We start from the raw sequence: 24324 nt of genomic DNA on the forward strand, positions 1-24324 counted from the left end.
ACTGAGTTCTACAATAGATTTCGGCTTGTATTGCCAAATACACTATTGAAGAATCACAAGAGACGGACGTATACGTGGAAAAGGCCGGGAGACGCGGGGAAAGTACAAGCTGAATCAAATCCCAGGGAGACAGAGATCCAGAAATCAGGTATTTATTGCATATCTAACATAATTTTACAAGTAATAAGTATAAACAAATGAGACATAGACTATACGTTTAGGATTGTCTACAAAATCTGTAACATAATGCAAATTTCAAGCAAACACTCTCAAGCTGCTAAACAGTAGCTAACTTGTAAACTACTCAAATGGAATTTATGGTCTCTTTTTTACATTTCATTTTGTAAAACAGTGCCATATATTTCTCTCTAATAGAAAACGCTGCACCGTAATTCTCGTCGACAAAAGTGTATGTTCGGGTTGAAATATTTTATGGCTATGTGTGTTGCTTGCCTCATTCTTAAAGACAGATATTTATCGGGTGGTATCATTTCGTACTCGTATGTCGAAGAGCTGTGAGGGATATACTGAAATATTTCTTCCCTGAAATTAAAAAATTGTGCTAACATTCTATAATTCTTCACAAAGGCCGGCGGTTGCGGCTGAGCGGTTCTAGGCGCTTCAGTCCGGAAACGCGCTGCTGCTACGGCCGCAGGTTCGAATCCAGCCTCGGGCATGGATGTGTGTGATTTCTTCAGGTTGGTTAGATTTAAGTAGTTCTAAGTCCAGGGGACTGATGACGTCAGATGTTAAGTCCCATAGTGCTCAGAGCCATTTGAACCATCTTCACATAGGTGATCTAGCGGTTAAGGCGCTCAGTCCGGAACCGCGCGACTGCTGCGGTCGCAGGTTCGAGTCCTGCCTCGGGCATGGATGTGTGTGATGTCCTTAGGTTAGGTAGGTTTAAGTAGTTCTAAGTTCTAGGGGACTGATGACCACAGATGTTAAGTCCCATAGTGCTCAGAGCCATTTGAACCATTTGAACCACATAGGTGATGAAATTTTTCCTAGTCTGTTACGTTTGGTTAGTTTCGGACTTCCCCAGCTCATCACTTCAGTTTCGCTCACAAGGCATCATTTCTAGAAAATAAAATTCATTCACTATCATGAAATGAAGCATTTCAGGCTTGGCGACTAACTAGCGGCGAAATATGCTGAGTGTTCCGCGTATGCAATGGTCGCTCGTCAGCGACGTACCGTGTTCGGCGATCCAATGAGGCGAGCGGTGCCAGTGGACGGCGAGAATAGTACTGTGGAACTTTGTCGAAGCGTTGGAGAAAGTTCTAAGGCGTACCATGCCTCTAGTTCAAGTGGCACCGAGAACTATGGGACTTAACATCTGAGGTCATCAGTACCCTAGAACTTAGAAATACTTAAACCTAACTAACCTAAGGACATCACACACATCAATGCCAGAGGCTAGCATGCCCCTTTCACTCAGCAGCGGACTGGGTGCTGTTTTGAAACTTAATCTTCTTCTTCTTATGTGCTTTCCGTATTAGGTTAACCGTGGCATGTTACGGTTCCCGTCTTTTTCTCGGTCTTCTAGGATCTCTTTCCCGTTTTGGTTTAAGGTCCTTGATCTAATGTAATAAACTTTCTGGATACATTCGTTGATGACGTTCATTCCGTTTCTGTTTGTCATCAATCATTTTTGTCTCACATTCAGAATTTTCAATTTTTTAAGTATGTCTGCATTTTGTACTTCAGCTATTCTTTTACATTCCTTCACCGCTCTATAAAATCTCATTCCTATTCGTTGCGCTCGATTTGTTTTTCTTGTCGTTCATTCAGTACCCACCATTCCCTTCCATATAAAGGGTTGCCAGTGCGATTGTTTTATGAAATTTGAGTCGCATTTCTTTCCATGTTTTGTGCTTTGAAGTTGTACGAATTGTTCTACAGATGCTTCCAAGTCCATTCAAATTAATCTGCATATCTTCTTCGTGTTCATACAATATTTTATATCCAAGATAGTTGAAATATTTTACTTGCTCATTTTGTTTTTCATCTCATTATTACTATGCCCTATCCTAGTTCTCACCGAATATTTTCCACAAAACGCCATTAACTTAAATTTACTACCCGGTATTTTCAAGCTATATTCTGACATATTTCATTTAATTCGTAAATTCCCTTTTATAAATCGTATTCCCTTAAAAAATAAGATTATCGACATGTAGAAGTTATTCATCTTTACGGAGTTGTTTAGTTTCAGCTTACTTAGTGACCGATTAAATCTGTATGCCAGACCAGAACTCAAACTTGGGACGTTTCCAATCGTGAGTTACGGCTTTTACGCTGGACTGGCATTCGGAAGGACGCCGGTTCAAATCGTCGCCCGACCATCCGGATTTAGATTTTCCATGCTGTCCTTAACACTTTCAGACTCGAATTCTTTTCTGGAGTGTTTTCTGTGTTGTAGTGCTCAGCTCTTAGCTGATTTTTTTAGTCATTTTAGATGCAAGATTTTTACATGAATATGTACTCGTTTTCAAAACGTACTTTGAACACATGGCTTCATTTTATGGACTAAAATAACAAATTGCGGAATATTCTGTATTGTAATAAATAGTTATTGCGATCCAACCACAGTCGTGTATCCTGGTGGTAACGAGCTGCTGCGCACTGCTGTTGGCATGCTATTATTTTCGTAGTAATGCCTAACAGTTGGCAGCACTTGTGCATAATGAAAATGTTGAATGTTCACAAATAGGTACCTCAGGAAAAAGGTACTTCTGTTGCAGCTAAGACGAAGTAAAAGTTAATGTACACAATTGCAGCCACAGGGTCTGAAATAGTTAAATCACTCGAGGCAAATGTTGTGATGGTCCCCCGGACAAGGGCACGGCCGATTTCCTTCTCCATCCTCTCCTAACCCGAGCTTCTGCCCCGTCTCTCTAATGACCGCACTGTCGACAGGACGTTATACTCTAATCTTGGATTAGCCGAGAGATCTAAGGCGCTGCAGTAATGGACTGTGCGGCTGGTCCCGGCGGAGGTTCGAGTCCTCCCTCGGGCATGGGTGTGTGTGTTTGTCCTAGTATAATTTAGGTTAAGTAGTGTGTAAGCTTAGTGACTGATAACCTTAGCAGTTAACTCCCATAGGATTTAAAAAAAAAACTCTAATCTTCCTTCCTTACTTCTTTCCAGTTACTGCTCTTACTAACTGAGCTATCCAGGTGTTACTTAGGCCCCCCTTCATAGGCACTCTTCCGCCAGTACCTCTCTGCTACCTTCCAAACTTCACATAGGTCCGGTTATCGACTTTCGGTCCTGCATTCATTTAACGTGCCAGAAGTTTTCATAACAAAGCATGGGTTCATTGCTTAGGCTTTGACTAAGCCATTTTTGCGAAACATCCTTTCTTCCACGAGTTCTAGTTCAGCAACGTATCCAGGAGAGCTTTTTTGAAGTTTGGCAGAAACGAGAGGAAAATAGTCCCACTGTGATGTTAGGTAGTGATTCGTGTCTAAATGGTTCAGTCAGTAAGTCGAAAAGTGAGGTTCTTGTTTCGAGTCCTGGTCCCGCAAACAGGCTTAATCTGCCAAGCAGGTTTCCTGTGCCGTGTCCATAAGAGCCGAGCAAGCTTTCTACATGGCTGCTGCTTGTATTTTTGAGATGTGTGCGTATATGTCGTGGAAGAGCCGTGTCCTGTAGAGGTACGTGTGGTCGGGCAGACGCGAGTGAGCTGACGTCGGGCACGGAGCCGTGGCGCCAGCCGGTGCCGGTGTACGCGGTGGGCCGCAGGTGCGGGCGTGCGCCTGCGCAGCTGCAGCTGCAGGTGTCGGTGTGGCTGTTCTTCCCGTGGAGCCAGGGCAAGCGGCTGTGCGCCGCCGGGGGCCTGCCGCTGCCGCTGCCCGCCCCGCTCTGCCCGCACGCCCTCACGCAGGTCTTCGGCAGCCACCTCGGAGACTGGGAGCACCTCGCCTTCCTCTTCCCCGTACGTACGCTGCTATCAAAACCGTTTTGTCTGTTTACTAACTGATTACCCAGAGTTGCCCAGGTATGTACCGGGTCATCAAAAAGTCAGTATAAATTTGAAAACTGAATAAATCACGGAATAATGTAGATAGAGGGGTACAAATTGACACACATGCTTGGAATGACACGGGGTTTTATTAGAACTAAAAAAATACAAAAGTTCAAAAAATGTCCGACAGATGGCGCTTCATCTGATCAGAATAGCAATAACTAGCATAAAAAAGTAAGACGAAGCAAATATGATGTTCTTTAAAGGAAAATGCTCAATATGTCCACCATCATTCCTCAACAATAGCTGTAGTCGAGGAATAATGTTGTGAACAGCACTGTAAAGCATGTCCGGAATTATAGTGACGCATTAGCGTCGGATGTTGTCTTTCAGCATCAATAGAGATGTCGGTCGATCACAATGCACTTGCGACTTCAGGTAACCCCAAAGCCAATAATCGCACGGACTGACGTCTGGGGACCTGGGAGGCCAAGCATGACGAAAGTGGCGGCTGAGCACACGATCACCACCAAACGACGCGCGCAAGAGATCTTTCACGCGTCTAGCAATGCTTCGTCTTTTTCCCTAATAAAACCCCATGTCATTTCAAGCATTTGTTCAAATGGTTCAAATGGCTCTGAGCACTATGGGACTCAACTGCTGAGGTCATTAGTCCCCTAGAACTTAGAACTAGTTAAACCTAACTAACCTAAGGACATCACAAACATCCATGCCCGAGGCAGGATTCGAACCTGCGACCGTAGCGGTCTTGCGGTTCCAGACTGCAGCGCCTTTAACCGCACGGCCACTTCGGCCGGCCAAGCATTTGTGTCAATTCTTACCTCTCTATCTATATTATTCCGTGGTTTATTAAGTTTCAAATTTATACTGACTTTTTGATCATCCGATATTTATAATGATGCTGTTGTACGACATACTTTATGCTAAAAAATTGCGGCAATTGCAGCACGACCTATAGTGAATCGACTCTTAGGTTAGCGATTGACAGGTGATAGCGTAAACAAATGTAGCGTACTGCCAATAAACAGCTGGAAAGACCCGTTATGGAATAGCTACACGATTACCGGGCAGTTACTGGAAGCTTTCGCATCCGTTAAATACCCGGGATTACGCGTACGGAGCGGTTTAAAGTAGAACGGTAACGTAAAACTGCTCTTAGGTAGTGCAGTTTCCAAACAGATTCATTGGAAGCGTCATCAGAAAGTGCAGTCCATGAACGAAGGCGGTAGCTATACAACCCACGTTCGACCGATACTTGAATGTTACTCGGAAATCTGGTTCTCCTACGAGATCAGACTGAAAAGGAAATAGAGAGGACCCAAAGAAGAGCAGTGCGTTTCGTCTCATATTCGTTTCTTAAGCACGAAAGCATCAAAATGTTCGGATACCGCAACTGGCAGACGCTACAAGAGAGGTGTTATGCAACACGGTGTGGTTTACTGTTAAAATTTGAGAGCGTACATCTAATTATATCTCACACAAACGCCATAGAGGGGTCATTAGAAAGATTCGAGCTTACACGGAGGCTTATCAACAGGCCTTCTTCCCTCTCACCGGAAAAGGAATAAGGGGAAGTGACAATACTGCACTAAGTACCCTCCGACATACACTATAAAATCTCTTGCTGAGCATAAATGCAGATTTATTTATTGCTATTTCATCAAGAGCTCCCCTCTTGTATCTCTATCACAGATCATTTGTTAGTGGGATGGCACCATGCTGCATCCCATTAGTGTTGCAATCATAAAGTTATTTGTAGCGAAGCAAAATATTATAAACAATAACTACAATAAAATGAAATTAATTTGGTCTAAAATCAGCACTGTCTGCCCCCGTATCTGGGGTCAACGCGTCATACTTCCATTTGGAGGACCCAGGTTCAGTTCCCTGGGATTTTTCTTTCGTGGAGGGCTGGAACAGGGTGCACTCAGATTGTCCAAGACAACTGAGGACCTACTTTTTTTTTAGAAGCAGATAACCCCAAGGTCTGAATGACTGACAACGTTTGGGACTATGTTGTGCTGCCCTTTTCCTCCCATTGTTGTGATCTACAGTCCGAAGACTGATTTGATGCATCTCTCCATGCTGCTCTACCCTGTTCAAGCCTCTTCATCTCCGAATAATACTGCAAGTTACATCCTTCTGAATCTGCTTACTACATTCATCTCTTGGTCTCCCTCTACAATTTTTCCCCTCACATTTCCCTCCAGTACTAAACTGGCAATCCCTTGATGTTTCAGAATGTATCCTATCAACCGAAACCTTCTAGTTAGGGTGCGCCACAATTTTCTTTTCTCCCTAATACTGTTCAGTACCTCCGTATTAGTTACGTGATCTGTCCTCCTAATCTTTAGCATTTTTCCATAGCACCACATCTGCGAACCTTCTATTCTCTTCTTGTCTATAAGCTTATCGTCCATGTTTCATTTCCATAATACTGGGTGACCAAAAGTCAGTATAAATCTGAAAACTTAATAAACCACGGAATAATGTAGATAGAGAGGTAAAAATTGACACACATGCTTGGAATGACATGGGGTTTTATTAGAACAAAAAAAACAAAGTATTGCCAGGCACGTGAAAGATCTCTTGCGCTCGTCGTTTGGTGATGATCGTGTGCTCAGCCACCACTTTCGTCATGCTAGGCCTCCCAGGTCCCCAGACCTCAGTCCGTGCGATTATTGGCTTTCGGGTTACCTGAAGTCGCAAGTGTATCATGATCGACCGACATCTCTAGGGATGCTGAAAGACAACATCCGACGCCAATGCGTCACCATAACTCCGGACATGCTTTACAGTGCTGTTCACAACATTATTCCTCGACTACAGCTATTCTTGAGGAATGATGGTGGACATATTGAGCATTTCCTGTAAAGAACATCGTCTTTGCTTTGTCTTACTTTGTTATGTTAATTATTGCTATTCTGATTAGATGAAGCGCCATCTGTCGGACATTTTTTGAACTTTTGTATTTTTTTGGTTCTAATAAAACCCCATGTCATTCCAAGCATGTGTGTCAATTTTTACCTCTCTGTCTACATTATTCCGTGATTTATTCAGTTTTCAAATGTATACTGACTTTTTGATCACCCGGTACATCGAAAAGTTCCATAAAAATACTTTCTGAAAAGATTTCCCAGTACTTAAATCTACATTCGATGTTAACAAATTTCTCTTCTTCAGAAAGATTTTCTTGCCATTACCAGTCTACATTATATATCCCACTACTTCGGCCATTATCAGTTATTTTGCTGCCCAAATTGCAAAACCTATCTATTACTTTAAGTGTCTCTTTTCCTAATCTAATTCCGTCAGCATCACCTGATTTGATTCTAATACATTCCGTCATTCTTTTATTGTATATAAAAAATATAAAAAAAGTGAACATATTTTACGTTGTAACCGATCTAACAAGTTTTTGTTCGTTTTTATTCTTACCGTGATTTTACATTGTATGGTTTTGCAGGACCATCTGTATGGTATCCTGCACTGATAGCTTGTCATATGCAAACCAAACGAATTTGAATTTGTTTACTGTTATCTCTCTCTTTCTACGTGTGTAAGTTTGTGTGTGTGTGTGTGTGTGTGTGTGTGTGTGTGTGTGTGTGTGCAAGCTTCTTTAGGTGTTTGTGTTGCCTTTTTTGTAAAGTTCCTTTCATGTGTTAAACAATGTGCCTTTACGACTCTATCGTTTTTATTTAAAACTTGTTTGCCTTCTACTATTGCTTTCTGTATTTGTAAGTTCTCTTCTATTGGCAGTTTTTGATGTAGGCTGTGGCTGGATTTCAGTATTTTTAAACCTCTTGCAATTGTAGTTGGGTGGTGGTTATGGGCTATTAGGTGGTCACCAATGTGCTGTGGGTTCTCTTACTTTTTACAGCTCTGAGATGTTCTGAGTATCTTGTTCTAAAATTCCTGCATGTTTGTTCTACGTATACTGATTAGGAAGTGTTACATGTGAGTTCATATATTCCTGATCTGTTGAATTTATCTCTGGGTGTCTCCTGTTTTCTCAGTTTTTTCTGTGTTGGAACCAGTAGAGAGATTCAAGAAAATAGTCATACCAGACACAGCAAGCCACATATCATTTGATGATACATCAAGTGTACTTGCATTCCATAAATAAAACCATCAACATCACCATACTAAGACTATAACAACAAACACACCAGACTCACACATTAATGAAATATCAACCATACTCAAGACCAATACAGGACAAAATTATTTTATGTTCAACAAAGAATTTTATTCCCATCATACAGGTCTGTCAATGGGATGACAAAGTATCGGTCTTCTAGACAGCATATTCATGAACAACCTAGAGAATGGGATCTTCACGCAAACAATAAGACCAAAAATAATACAAAGTTATATGCTGATGACATAATATGCCTGATCGATGAACCACACACACATATAGAAAAGCTACACAATGAAATAAACGACTTACACCCAAAAAGTCACTTCACGTTAGTAACAGAAACAGACAACAAACAAAATTTTCTGGATCTCAGCGTACGAAAAGCGAACAACACACATGACTTCACAATATTCAGGACACTTACAACCACGAGCATCACTATTCACAATCTGTCGAACCACCTGGTAGCACACAAGCGAGCAAGCTTCAGAGTCATACTCCACAGATTGAACGGAACACCTATAAGCAAACATAACTACACACAGGAGCGAAACACAATAAAACGTACAGCAGAGGAAAATGGCTACAAGCTCCGTATGATAGAAATTAAACCAAGAAATTTGTAAACAGAAAAAGAATGAACGCACAATACACACACAAAACCTTACGTAACACAGATCAACTCAACATACAAAAAATGACGACATGCAAGACACAACAGTACAACAACACACACACAAAACAAAATGGTGCACACTCACCTACAATAACAAAATTGTCCACAGAATACACAACATATTGGAGACACAGAAACTTCAAATAGGATACAGGACAGACAACACAACACATAAAAAACTCAGAACACAGGAGACATCCACAGGTATATTCAACAGATCAGGAATATATAAACTCACATGTAACATTTCCCAATCAATATACACAGAATAAACATGTAGGAGTTTTAAAGCAAGACACTCGGAACCAAAAAGTAACAGACCCCATAGCGCATTTGCTGACCACCCAGTAGCTCGTAACCACCACCCAACTACAGTTGCAAGAGATTTAAAAATACTGAAATCCAGCCACAGTCTATATCACAAACTGACAATAGAAGAGAACTTACCCACACAGAAAGCAATAGCAGATGGCAAACAAGTTTTAATTGAAAACGCTAGAGTATGTAAAGGCACATTATTTAACACATGAAAGGAACTTTATAGAAAAAGCAACACAAACACCTAAAGAAACTTACACACACACGCACAGAAAGAGCGAGATAAAAGTAAACATAATTCAAATTCGGCCCCAAACTCCTTCGGGAACAAGTGAACGCCGACTGGGTTAGAAAATACAGCAACATAGTGCTCACCGCGTTTCGCGAAATGAGAAAGCATTTGCAAAAACGAAATTATGTTAAGTAGATTAATACGTTACTGCAGTGCTCTCAGAATGAAAAAGAAGAAAGATCAGTCACGATAAAAGGTGAGCAATAACAAATATATAAGAAAAACGTTTTCTTGGAAAAGAAAGTACAGTGTTTTTACATAAAAGGTGAGTTTTTAAAAAATCAGGGAAAGTGTTAACTTGCCAATGAAACTCATTTACATCGTTTGGTTTGAAGATAGCAAGCTATCGGTGCATGACATCATACAGATAGTCCTGCAAAGCCGTATAATTTAAAATCATGACTAGAAGAAAATCGAACAAAAACTTTCTTTAGGCCTCGCTTTGTTAGATCAGTTGCAATCTAAAACGTGTTCACACTTTACAGTTCTCTGTAAATAAAAGCCATTGTCACAGAGATGCCGAGACAGTGTTTCTGCATAAAAGGCGGAATCTATACCCAATAATTTAACTACAAACACAGAAAAAAAGACAAGAGCTGCAGACCCAAAGGATTCATTATCCTTGTTTTGCTGTTGTTGATGTTCATTTAATATCCACATTTCAAAACGCTGTCAACTCCGTCCATCTGCTCTTCCATGTACTTTGATGCCTCTGACAGAATAACAATGGCATCAGAAAACCTCAAATTTTTTATTTCTTCTCAGTGAACTTCAACTCCTAATCCAAATTTTTCTTCGATTTTTTTTTACTGCTGGCTCTGTGTACAGATTGAATAACATCAGGGATTGGGTACAATCCTGCCTCACTCCATTTTCAACCATCACATGTCTCTACTCTTATAACCGTTGTCTGGTTTCCTCTGGTTTCTGTACAAGTTGTAAATAGTCTTCCGCTCCCTGTATTTTACCCCTGCTATCTTCAGAATTTCAAAGAGTATTCCAGTCAACATTGTCAATAGCTTCTCTAAGTCCACAAATGCTATAAACATACATTCGGCTTTCCTTCACCTATCTTCTAAGATAAATCGTACGGTCAGTATTGCCTCTCGTGTTCCTACATTTCTCCGGTATCGAAACTGATTTTCCTTGAGGTCGTCTTCTATCAGTTTTTCCATTCTTCTGAAAAGAATTCGTGTTAGTATTTTGAACCATGAGTCTTTAACGTAATAGTTCTGTAATTTTCACACCTGTGAGCCAGCAGCTGCTTTCTTTGGAATTAAATTATTACATTATTATTGAATTTTAAGGGTATTTCGTCTGTCTCATACGTCTTGCACATCAGATGAAAGAGTTTTGTCATGGCTGGCTCGCTCAAGGCTATCAGTAGTTCTGACGAAATGTAGTCTACCCCTGAGGCCTTGTTTCGACGTAGGTCGGTGCCCTCACAAATTTTTCTCGCAGTATCATGTCACCCATGTCATCTTCATTTACATCCTATTCTAATTCTCTAATATTGCCTTCAACGTCATCTTCGTTGTATAGATCCTCTATATACTCCGTCCACCATTAAGCTTTCCCTCCTTTGCTGAGGACTATTTTTCCATCTGAACCGTAAGGCTGTTTCTCTTCTCTCCAAATGCCTCTTTTACTTTCTTGTAGGCGGTATCTGTCTTTCCGCTGATAATATATGATTCTAAACCCTTAAATATGTCCTCTGTCCATTTCTGCCTAGCCATTCTGCACTTTTTGTCAATCTCATATTTTAGATGTTTGTATTCCCTTTCGTCTGTTTCACTTGCTGCATTTTTTAATTTTTTTCTTTCATCAGTTAAATTAAACGTCTCCTGTTTCATTCAAGGGTTTATACTAGGCTTTATCTTTTTACCTATTTGATCCTCTGCTGCCTTCGCTATTTAATTTTTCAAAGCTGCCCACTCGTCTTCTACTGTATTCCTTTCCCATGTTCTGGTCAACCGTTGCCTAATGCTCCCTCTCATATTACATATATATTGTCAATATCAGAACACTTCTGCCGTTAGCAAGATTCATTTGAATGTATTACCTGTATTTGTAAATATTTACTCTCTGATACAAGCCAAGGATCATGATGTAGCAAAGTGTGGTATCTATCATATTCATACTCTTTGTAATTACATACAGTGTTTACCTTCTGTGAATGTAATTATAACCAAGTTCTGCTAATTTCTGTACATTTGTGTGTATTACTTGATAATATACATTATGGACAAGGATTTGGTATGGACATCACAATGAATTGCATTGCAAGTAACTTAAAAGAAAAAAGTAAAAAACACACAACACGTTTCGTTACCGATTCCTAAATTTCTGTCTTTTTCGCCAGCACCATCACCACAGTGTCTAGTACTCTTGGTCCACGATGTAATCTTCCTCAACACCTCCATCTGAAGCTGAGTCTTCAGTGGTGCGGAAAGTAGTTAATTCTGTAATAAGTGGTATAAATAAACCCAAACAGCTCCTGGTTGGATATTTATACCCAGATAAATAGATAATTTAAATAACAGCTACCGTTCGCCATATATAATTGATATACCGGAAAAAACCACATGTTATTCCTTCCGTTGACTTCATGTGATTTTTTACAACCACCCTCCGCAGTGGTTGATGGCCCTTGTCCGATTTACATGAGGTGCCCGATGTGCATTGACCAGTTTTCGTCCAAAGCGCTGGGTGAGTTCGTTCGTTTGTTTGGATTATATGTCAGGTTCATGATGAAGTGCACATAATTTCGTTAATAGTCACAGTTATTGTGATATCTACATGGAAGACAGACACTGGGCGTTATTTGAAAAGTTTGCAGTGGAAAATAGGGGTCATTATGATTTGGCGTTTGATGCATAATGCCTATGATATGTAGCTAACATGTTGAATTTTTCTTTAAACTTGGATGGAGGTCTCTGTCTGTCACCAATGTCAAAAAAATTGACCTAATGTGGCACACTCATTTGGTTTGGCTGTGGTAGTCCCTTTGCGTTTCTACTTAGCAATCACATCATCTTCCGTGACATTTGATGATCAGTTTCACATTAAACACAAGTATCCAGATACTTTTGAACAGATAGTGTGCAGGATGTAAGAAATGATACCGACAGACTCGAGGACAGAAACCACGTTTAAGAACATCATCCGACAATGCTACAGAGCATGTAAATTTTAGGAGCCAACGACTGATGCGATGCTACACTTTCGGCATTAACGTCAGTTTGTACACTCATGTTCAGAAAAAACAGAACACCTTGAACGACTAGGGATAGGACGTTCATATTCACTGGACATGAACATTAGTACGTTCTACAGAAATGATTAGCATTTCATTCACCTCAGTTCAGCATGTGTCCCGTTGCCTAGTAGGCACAGGGTCCGCCATGGGCCCTGATAACTTGTTCCAGGCGTGATGGCATGGCATCCACATTTTCGACTGGCGGTAGATCTGGTGATCTGGCAGGCCAGACCAAAAGGCTGACATCCTATGACACCAAGAAGGCACGTGTTCGGGTAGCGTCATGCAATCGTGAATTGTCTTGCTGATAAATGGCGTCTGCCGGTCCGGGTGGCCGAACGGTTCTAGGCGCTACAATCTGGAACCGCGCGACCGCTACGGTCGCAGGTTCGAATCCTGCCTCGGGCATGGATGTGCGTGATGTCCTTAGGTTAGTTAGGTTTAAGTAGTTTAAAGTTCTAGGGGACTGATGACCTCAGAATTTAAGTCCCATAGTGCTCATAGCCATTAGTGGCGTCTGTTGTGTTGCGCAGAAAGTATATGGCCATGGGACACAGGATGTCATTCACGTAGGTCATGCTGGTCACAGGACCCAGGACCCGCACCGTATGTTGTCTGTGGGTGCACCACACACCATAATGCCTTGAGCTGGCGATGTACGTCGTGTGCGAATGCAGTCACTGTGATGCCGCACTCCCTGCCTGCAGCGAACCAAACTGCAGCCAACGTTTTCAAACAAACAGAACCTGGATCCCTCCGGAAACACTGTCTGATGCCAGTCTTGTCCCAAGTAACGTCGTTCCATGCGCCATTGCCGTCTAGAGTGTCCCTGAACATTCGTCAAAGGCGGGTGGAAAAGTGGACGACGCGCATTTAACTTATGCATTAATAAACGGCGACGGACTGTCACCGCCGATAGTATACGATGTGTTACATTGTTCCACTTTCGCACCAGAGCCGAGGAGGACGCAGATTTATCCTGCATTCCCATTCAGATGAGGTATTTTTTGGGGGCGGGAGGTGATCTGGGTGGGGCGACCTGATCCATGTCGTTGTGTTCTATGGCCTTCCGTGAACCATTCGTCACAAAAACAGCATGCACTGCTGAATCACTTTGCATCATACGAGCAGCTATTTCCTGGATGGATGGATCCCATTCTTTCATGCCAACAATGCGCCCTCTTTCAAACTCACTGATTTGACGGTACGGTTAGCGCATACGTCTGCAAAGCATCTTGCTCGACTCCCCAAGTCAACCTGGTCCAGTACCTTCGGTTTATAGCGGCAACAAGAATCGCAGGTCCATTTTACCGATAGATGGTGTTACGCCGCGATATCGATGTTGACCTTGAACCTGCGAGCCAACATTGCTCAAATGCTAATCATTTCTGCAGAACATACTAATGTACATGTCCTGTGAATATGAACGTCCTATCTCTAGTCGTTCAAGGTGTTCTGTTTTTTCTGAATATGAGTATTCATCAACGGACAGCAAGCGTGACTCTCCGTATAGGACTCGGCTGCCCTACGTCTATTACATGACGTCCAACGCAACCACGCCTATGTTAAAACCACTGCAGAGAAACTTATGCGCGGCTACATAATTTTTATTGCCGAACGGGTGGCATAGCAGCAGGTATTACCCCCTCCGACGTTCTGTCGTTTGTTGGTACGCTGGATGCAACAGAACGATACCGACAGTGTCGACATTACGGTGGGTAACGTCCGCCCATCCTGCAACTATTTCCACCTTATCCATTCGAGGTTGGGGCGATCAGTGTCGTTCAAGTATTCAGCACTTAATTTACTAAAAGAAAAGAAATGTGAATGTACATTAACCTTATCCATTACGAACGTTCCAAAACTCTAGATTGTATATTAATTGAATATAAACGTATATAACGTCGACCAGTCAGTTTCGAATATTTGTTTGTATCCATAATCTAGTTCTCAAGCCTCAAGCAGCGTAATACGGCTGCATATCGCAATGATGCAGAAACCATTGCCCGAACTCGTGATGGATAAACAAGAACAGTAAGCACCTGTACTATTTAATCACGACATTATTGCGCTTGACCTTTATCGGAAACTCGCGATAACTTTACAATAAACAAGTACAGGGGTGACTAATGAAAACGCTGCGCACTGTCAATTCTTTCAGGTCAGTTGTGCATAAATTGTCAGTCTGATTACGCGCCTACTTACGGTAAGTGGGTGGAATGGCCCTCATTCCCAGTTTCAATAATACTGTGAACGACCAATACGGTTGGGTTCCCTCATCACGCGACACACTTCAGGCCATCCTGTTACTGCTATGCTATGCAAGCCCAACAGCTCGGATACTTGTGGGTGGATCTACATGAAATCTCTCACAGTCCCTTCAGTCCTGGTGTGTGTTTCCTTTGTGCACGACTGCTGCCGTTTTTACGTTATTTGAAAACATCTATTCCAGCCAAACGCTGATGTCTAGTGCTAATGCCTTTTTGCATAGATTTTTCTGTAGTTGCATAGAGTTGCTTGCTCATTTTTCTTACTTCGCCATAAATGGAATGTATGTAAATGGACGCAGTGGAAGCTGTACAGAACGGTAACCGAAGAGTCCTGGGATCGAGTCCCTAGGCGGAAACTGCTTTTATATTTTAAATTTTTGCATTTCTTACACTAAAAATAAAGTGAAACACTGTTCAATATAATGTATTTGTTAATGTTTTCATATAAGGCATGAAAAGGAAATGCCAATGATTATTCGAGGTTGCAAATAAATTTCTAGGAAGGGATTGTAACACGTACGCGAAAATTCTGTATATAAAATTTGTTACTTTTATTAATTTACAGTTGATGATATACACATGCTAGGGTGATATTTATCGTAATAACTGGCGAGCAGTAATGTTCTCGGCATCTTCCACACGTTACAGACGCAGCCGTATTTTTACAATTACATGGTTGCTTTAAATTTTCTATAGAAAAACAAACTTTACATTCATAAAAAGTTCTCTCTCGTCTCACAGCCTGGCAGCAAACCAGGTGTAATGCATCGTTTCGCCAAATATTGGCGAGGATAGCCTTTGATGTACGAGGAAACATATTCTGATATAGTGTTCTCGGTATGTGATTTATTTTCTTGTTTCGATGAAGTAAGAATAGGTTTGAAGTTTTTCACCAAATTATTTACCGGACGAGAAAAATATAAATCGAAGAATTACGCTAGCGGAGTGCATTTGGATGGAATCACTTTTATATCGCATCATTATTACACTTCTTCATAAATGACTCATGCCTTGCCCGACCCGCGCCAAAACTGCTATTTTTTGTAACTATTGACCGGCTGGAGCTCCCACTGCTGTCACTTTCGTTTCTGGCTAGGCCATGCGTATGCCGTAACTTTTGACGAAATCAATAATGACAGGTAGGTCCACTTCCCTTGAGATGACTCATACTGCCTCACTCGCCTAATAACACACCCTTGTTAGCAGGTTTCACACGGCTGTATCCGCTTGCACATATGTGGTGAAGTTACAAAGTGGACTTCCTGTACTACCACTATACCTCCCGCCGTGTTGTGTTGTAGCTGGCAGCTAAGTTTCCGTACCCACTTACTAGGATAATGTGCCCCTTGGTTCTCACTCGGCTTGTGTTCGCCCGCATGAAGACCAACCGAGTGAAGCTGAACCGCGTGAAAAGTAAGTGGAGGGGATTGGGAAACACGCAGCATCACCATACGGACTCAGCGCTCTAGTTTTCATCGTATATGTTTGGTTTTCCCTTTGCAGTTACTGCTCTTAACACTCCCTACAGTATTGTGACGGGCGTGGATGCGTTAGGCACTATTGAACGGCGAAAATGCTACCAAGCCAAGTATAAAAAGTATCTTTCCTCTGCGGTCTTGAAACGGAATGGCAGTTCATAAAATGCGCTCGAGCGACTCCCTTTCTGGCCACTGTAGGTCAGCGCTGCGCGGAAAACGAAAGCGATTGGCCGAGAAATATGGGCAGATCGAGACTGGACTGGGCTGTCAAAGGGATAGGAGGAGGCAGTCGAGTTGTGAATCGTGAGGTGTAAGGAAGACAGCGAGAACAGAGACGCCATGAATAATGAATCTGATATGATACTTTTCATGACCACTTTCAGTATGTTTTTTTTTCTCACGTTTCTTGAAGAATGTAGATCGTAAATAAGTTAAACTTTGGATAATCAAATGGTTGGACGACAACATAATGATAGGAGGAAATTCCATTCTTAAGTTGCTACTCCAGATCTTGGGTGTTCTAATTGTTAAAGTTCTGAATGTAGTGTGATAGTATTAACAGCAAAAAGTGCCTTATGTAAATCTGAATTTCCCAGATAACTATTTTTGACTGTCTGGATAAATGCTCAGTTTTGTCGATGTGGAGTAATTACGAAAAACGTGATGGATAATCATGTTCAGCAAGGACTGTAAACAGCAAAATTACATTTTTTTACATTCGTGATAATAAGAAATTTTCAGCATAACTTTGTTCTTGCTGTGTTTTATTGCCTTTTTAAATGCGAGAATTTTAATTTTCTTTTGAATCTGCGTGTTAGTGGTAACGATTGGGGTAATTTTTTATATAATATTGCTTTTTGTTATTTGGCGATGTAAAAACGTTGACTGACTAGAATCGTGGAAGCTGCTTTTTGGATGGGAGTATCCTGTAGTTCTATAGTATTCGTTTATCACCAAATATCAAGTATTCCGTTAGAGTCTGTTAACGTGTTAACTGACGCTGATTGCCAGAGGAGCGGCCTAGCTGTAATATATATGATATTCAAAATGTATGATTTATCTGTTGTGATCATGAAGCAGATTGCTGTGTTACTCGGAAGTTCTTGATTTTCTACCTAAATAAGCAAACACGTCATGTCGAATCAAGAGGAAACAGTGTTATTCCGTCACAATACCAACGTAAAAAATTGTCAGAAAAAAATAGCTTCCATTCTAACTACATCGTTCACGTTTGTTGAGTGGTGGTTAGTCAAAAAAACAGTAATGTTTCTCGCAAACCAGTAGAAACCAGACGTGATACTTCTTTACGGAGAATGCGGAAGGGAGGCGACATTGAGGAGGGGTACAATACATGGAGATCCAACGAGAGTGATGAGGGACTTCCTGCTAACAATACATGGAGATCCAACGAGAGTGATGAGGGACTTCTTGCTAACACGTAGCAGTGATTTATACTCTCTGATGAAATCCGAACAACAGAGCATCTCACGCAATGCTAAGTCAGTGCTGTAATAGTGTGAAGGATAAATTCACGCAACATTGCCCGGATCCGGATTAACACTGTGCTTCGTGAACTTCGAGAAAAGAAGGTCAATACCGAGGTTCGATCGCGTCCGCATTGTTACTTTGTGCCAGGAAGGACTCTCAAAAGGGAAGAAGAATCCAGGCGTCTCGGGGTGCACCAAAGCGACGTTATCTGGTCATGGAAGAGATACAGAGAGACAGGAACTTTCGATGACATGCCTCGCTCAAGCCTCCCAAGACCTACTACTGCAGTGGATGACAGCTACCTAAGGAGTATGGCTCGGAGGAACCCTGACAGCAGCGCCACCACGTTGAATAATGCTTTTCGTGTAGCCACAGGACGTCGTGTTACGACTCAAACAGTGCGCAATAGGCTGCGTGATACGCAACTTCACTCCTGACGTCCATAGCGAGGTCCATCTTTGCAACCACGACACCATGCAACACGGCACAGATGGGCCCAACAACATGCGGAATGGACAGCTCAGAATTGGCATCAGGTTCTCATCACCGAGAGTGTCTCATATGCCTTCAACCAGACAATCGTCGGAGACGTGTTTGGTGGCAGCCCAGTCAGACTGAAAGCCTTAAACACACTGTCCAGCGAGTGTGTCAGTTAACGAGCATTGCGCTCTCATTTAAATACATGGACGAAAGAGTCAGCTTACAGGAATCCAGGAACCCTGTCGTCCAGGACCGCGCGCCACAAAAGGCGCAGATTCACTACGAGATGGGGAAACTCACAGGCGTCTATTGTCTACTGAGGCCTAAGCGATGTAGTGTGCGAATGAGACAGACGAGAACGTACGTCATAGGGAAACCCAGTAGAAGCCGTTTGTGGCCAAGGAGACGTAGCAGTGTTAAATATGGCGGACCTAAAATTGGCCATATTTAGTAATGCAGGGAATCAACTCACAGTAGTTTTAATCTGCCATCCTCCATACAATTTCATGGTGATTCCAATAAAATTTGAATATTGATCATATCTGTAATAGTTTAGTATTTACTGTTAAAGTGAAATTAAGAAGTTTTGTAACAAAGACCTGGATGCTAAAATCTGAACGCTGTGGTCGATCTTAACGATCGATATTTCATATAGAAGCGCATCATTAAAATGACAAACGTTGTAAATATCAACCTGTAACTTTATTTGTTTAAAAGATATAGTAAATTTAAATTATCAGTTTTTACAGTTAAGCATCAGATCATTATTTCCTCCACACAAAACACATTCAACGATGACAGCATTGAATCATTAGGTAATAGAATATTTGTGTTAAAGTTCAGTGCATGATAGTTACTTTTGTTCTTTATTTATTTATCAGAAAGCACATTGGTGCAAGGCCGTGACAGACAAACTTAAGAAGGAAATTGTACTGGTTTTATGTAAAAGAACGTAAAAGAGGTCAAGCTTTGATGATTTAAATATGTTAAAATGTAAAATAATGTAGAGTAGGTTGTAGCCAATCTGACGGAGGGCTTCAGGAAAGGGAACTGCACTAGTCAGTTGAGCGACGATGTTCGGCGCGCGGGAAACGAGATCGGAGACGGGCAGAGAGCAGTTCTGGCCTAGACACCAAAGGGACAGTTGGGATTGAGACGCGAAAGCGGACAGTCGGTCTTTAAGCATGTAGGAAGTGAAACGACTCTGAAACTTTCGCGTTGTGTGGTGTCGTGGGACTTAGTCTCTGAGCGGCGAGCAGCCGCGCGCCTGGTGTGAACTCTAACTTTTCGCATAGTTAACGAGGTGGAATATCGAACTTGTATTTCGCGATGAGATATGCGTTCGAGTGTAACAGTAACTCTAAATGCGATCACTTTTGCTATCAGTTTACTTTTTCAATATACATTGTTCTAACCAAATCGCTACTGTGTGGCCTACATTATTTATGTCTCGTTAATTTAGTTCCTGATATTATTATCACTGTTATTATATGTTATATTAACCTTGTATTTCGCAAACTTGCCATCAGCCGGACAATTTAACCAAATGGTCACAAGTGAGTAATGCGTCACGTGCGGTTCAACCACTAGACAAGTTTGAGCCAAGACATTTCGACGACTAGGAATCACATGTAAGCTCGAACATCTGTGGGATGTTAGCTGCAAATGCAGCAAGGTGGAGGTTCCCTGCTGTTTTGGGTTGGGATTATTTTGAGCCGACGCATACCACTGATGCTCATAGAAGGCGACGTAACGGCTGTACGATATGTGAATGCCATCCTCCGACCGATAGTGCAACCATATCGGCAGCGTGTTGGCGAGGTATTCGTCTTCGTGGACGACAAATCGCGCCCCCATTGTGCACATCTTGTGAATGACTTTCTTCAGGATAACGACATCGCTCGACTACAGTGGCCAGCATGCTCTCCAGATATGAACCCTATCGAACATCCCTGGGATAAATCGAGAAGGGCTGTTTATGGACGTTGTGACGCACCAAACACCCACTGTAGCCTCCAAATATATATATTCGCTTATGAAATTTGTTATTAACAATCCGAACGAATTCAAAAGTAATAGCAGTGTACATGGCTACAACACTAGGAGAAAGGATGATCTTCACTACTCAAGATTAAATCTAACTTTGGCTCAGAAGTGGGTAAATTATGCTGCTACAAAAGTCTTTGGTCACTTACCTAATAGCATCAAAAGTCTGACAGACAGCCATATAGCATTTAAAAGGAAATTTAAAGAATTTCTGAATGGCAACTCCTTCTATTCATTAGACGAATTTTTGGTTATAGTAAGTGGATAATTTCCCCAACCCCCACACACACAAAAATCGTGTCATGTAACATTTTGTGTAATATGATATCTTGTATAGACACCTTTTATTAACCTGACACATTCCACATCATTACGAAGTGTCGTATTCATGATCTATAGAACAAGTACTAATCTAATCTGAGGGATCTACGCCTACTCACCGTTGAGGAGTGGGACCATCTGGACCAACGGTGCCTTGATGAACTTGTAGATAGAATGCCACGACGAATATAGGCATGCATCAATGCAAGAGGACGTGCTACTGGGTATTAGAGGCACAGGTGTGTACAGCAATCTGGAATACTACCTCTGAAGGTCTCGCTGTATGGTGGTAGAACATGCAATGTGTGGTTTTCATGAACCATAAAAAGGGCGGAAACGATATCTATGTTGATCTCTATTCCAATTTTCTGTACAGGTTCCGGAAGTCTCGAAACCGAGATGATACAAAACTTTTTTTGAGATGTGTAGAATGAAAGATATAGTTAAAGTCGTACAGAGAGGTAAGAAGAACCAGAAATGTTAGCATTCTGGTTAGGCATTAAGAGAGGCGCTCTTGTCTCGGCCGGCAGAACGCGAGCTCGGCGCCGCGGCTGCTGCAACTGTGGACGCACCACCGGTCTGCGGTGTACGGCTGGGACTCTGCTCGCGGCGCCTTCTCGCTGCTGGAGCCGGCCGCCGGCTTCCCCGCCACCGTCGCCGCCACCGCAGACGGCCGGCCCATCCTCTACGCCGCTGACGGCTCACACGGCCTCTGGGCCAAGCCAGGTGCGTACCTTCCCTCCACTTTACTACCCACTCCTTTTACCACTTACCACAATACAGGAAGTCAAGAATGAAAATGCCGATATTAGAGTTTGTGACTGAGAGGGAGGAACGCCCTGCAATTTAAATTCCAGGCATCGACGAACAACAGTATTTTTATTAAGTCCAGTGAACAGAATACAGTAACATGATTCCTAGACACGTGACTTGCACGGCTGGATTCAGGCCCAGAGTCAATCACTGACGACGGCAAGGGAATATTCTTGCACTGATAAGGTCCGTTAGCTGTGGTTGGCAGTGTGCGTTTGGGTGCTTGATGGTTTCATCGGCAATGAGCGGTCGGGTTCTCGAGATATTGGTCGGCTCTGAGCACTCGGGTGCTCGAGGATGGACGAAGCCGGTGGAGGACATAGTCCGTGGTGAGCATAGGGTGCTTGAGGATGGACATGGTCTGTGGAGACAGACTTCTCGTTGGCTTGGCGATGAAAACTACGATCGAAGAACCGCAAGACGCGGTTGGCGTAAGCCCAGAGTGAGGATTGGTTACAGAGTGGGCAGATGGCGACCTAAATACTAGTCGAGCGAACGGATACCAGCTAAGGCAAGTGACTCGTGGAGGCGAGGTAGTGCTGAGTGCTGGTTAGTATGAAAAACATTACTGTTTTTCACAAAACATCAAAAGTCAGATACGATACTTCTTTCCGGACAATGCGGAAGGAACGTGAAGAAAACTGTTCAGTCACATGCACCCAGAAACACACACACATATTATATATATATATATACATATATATATATATATATATATATATATACATATATATATATGTGTGTGTGTGTGTGTGTGTGTGTGTGTGTGTGTGTGTGTGTGTGTGTGTGTGTGTTCAGCTGCTGTACCTCTTATCACACATGTTAACTCCAGAGACATTACGAGTGCCTCTGGAGTAAATCAGTCTAGAGTTGTTCGTCTTTTGCATACAAATAGCGTCCATCCTTACCACGCGCGTCCTCTCACCAGCAGATTAACCAACGGAACTTCAGAAGGTGCATAGAAGTCCGGCGCACAGTTCTCATGCGACTTCAGGACAATTGCTTCTTTCTTCAAAAAATTCTCTTCATCGCTGAAGCTACTTTCACATATCATGGAAAGCCGAATGTAAGACATGTACCTTATTCTGACGCTGAGAATTCGCTCTGGCAGAGGCAGGCTGAACGTCAGAGGCAGTAGAGTGAGAACGTTTCATCTACATCTACATGATTACTCTGCAATTCACATTTAAGTGCTTGGCAGAGGGTTCATCGAACCACAATCATACTATCTCTCTACCATTCCACTCCCGAACAGCGCGCGGGAAAAACGAACACCTAAACGTTTCTGTTCGAGCTCTGATTTCTCTTATTTTATTTTGGTGATCATTCCTACCTGTGTAGGTTGGGCTCAACAAAATAATTTCGCATTCGGAAGAGAAAGTTGGTGACCGAAATTTCGTAAATAGAGCTCGCCGCGACGAAAAAGTCTTTGCTTTAATGACTTCCATCCCAACTCGCGTATCATATCTGCCATACTCTCTCCCTTATTACGTGATAATACAAAACGAGATGCCCTTTTTTGCACCCTTTCGATGACCTCCGTCAATCCCACCTGGTAAGGATCCCACACCGCGCAGCAATATTCTAACAGAGGACGAACGAGTGTAGTGTAAGCTGTCTCTTTAGTGGACTTGTTGCATCTTCTAAGTGTCCTGCCAATGAAACGCAACCTTTGGCTCGCCTTCCCCACAATGATATCTATGTGGTCTTTCCAACTGAAGTTGTTCGCAATTTTAACGCCCAGGTACTTAGTTGAATTGACAGCCTTGAGAATTGTACTATTTATCGAGTAATCGAATTCCAACGGATGTCTTTTGGAACTCATGTGGATCATCTCACACTTTCCGTTATTTAGCGTCAACTGCCACCTGCCACACCATACAGCAATCTTTTCTAAATCGCTTTGCAACTGATACTTGTCTTCGGATGACCTTACTAGACGGTAAATTACAGCATCATCTGCGAACAACCTAAGAGAACTGCTCAGATTGTCACCCAAGTCATTTATATAGATCAGGAACAGCAGAGGTCCCAGGACGCTTCCCTACATCTACATCTACATTTATACTCCGCAAGCCACCCAACGATGTGTGGCGGAGGGCACTTTACGTGCCACTGTCATTACCTCCCTTTCCTGTTCCAGTCGCGTATGGTTCGCGGGAAAAACGACTGTCTGAAAGCCTCCGTGCGCGCTCTAATCTCTCTAATTTTACATTCGTGATCTCCTCGGGAGGTATAAGTAGGGGGAAGCAATATATTCGATACCTCATCCAGAAACGCACCCTTTCGAAACCTGGTGAGCAAGCTACACCGCGATGCAGAGCGCCTCTCTTGCAGAGTCTGCCACTTGAGTTTATTAAACATCTCCGTAACGCTATCACGGTTACCAAATAACCCTGTGACGAAACGCGCCGCTCTTCTTTGGATCTTCTCTATCTCCTCCGTCAGACCGATCTGGTACGGATCCCACACTGATGAGCAATACTCAAGTATAGGTCGAACGAGTGTTTTGTAAGCCACCTCCTTTGTTGATGGACTACATTTTCTAAGCACTCTCCCAATGAATCTCAACCTGGTACCCGCCTTACCAACAATTAATTTTATATGATCATTCCACTTCAAATCGTTCCGCACGCATACTCCCAGATATTTTACAGAAGTAACTGCTACCAGTGTTTGTTCCGCTATCATATAATCATACAATAAAGGATCCTTCTTTCTATGTATTCGCAATACATTACATTT

General features: G+C 42.3%; 1 protein-coding gene across 1 annotated transcript in view; it reads left to right on the forward strand.

Annotated features, from left to right (window-relative positions):
- Window positions 1-24324, forward strand: part of LOC124774994 — a 60656-nt gene that overhangs the window by 15574 nt on the left and 20758 nt on the right. The window contains exons 4-5 of the mRNA XM_047249748.1: window positions 3681-3943; window positions 21297-21492. Of these exons, the coding sequence (XP_047105704.1) occupies window positions 3681-3943; window positions 21297-21492 (459 nt within the window). The remainder of the gene's footprint in view (window positions 1-3680; window positions 3944-21296; window positions 21493-24324) is intronic.

Source organism: Schistocerca piceifrons, chromosome 1 (genome assembly GCF_021461385.2).
Source record: "Schistocerca piceifrons isolate TAMUIC-IGC-003096 chromosome 1, iqSchPice1.1, whole genome shotgun sequence".
Taxonomy (NCBI): Eukaryota; Metazoa; Arthropoda; class Insecta; order Orthoptera; family Acrididae; genus Schistocerca; species Schistocerca piceifrons.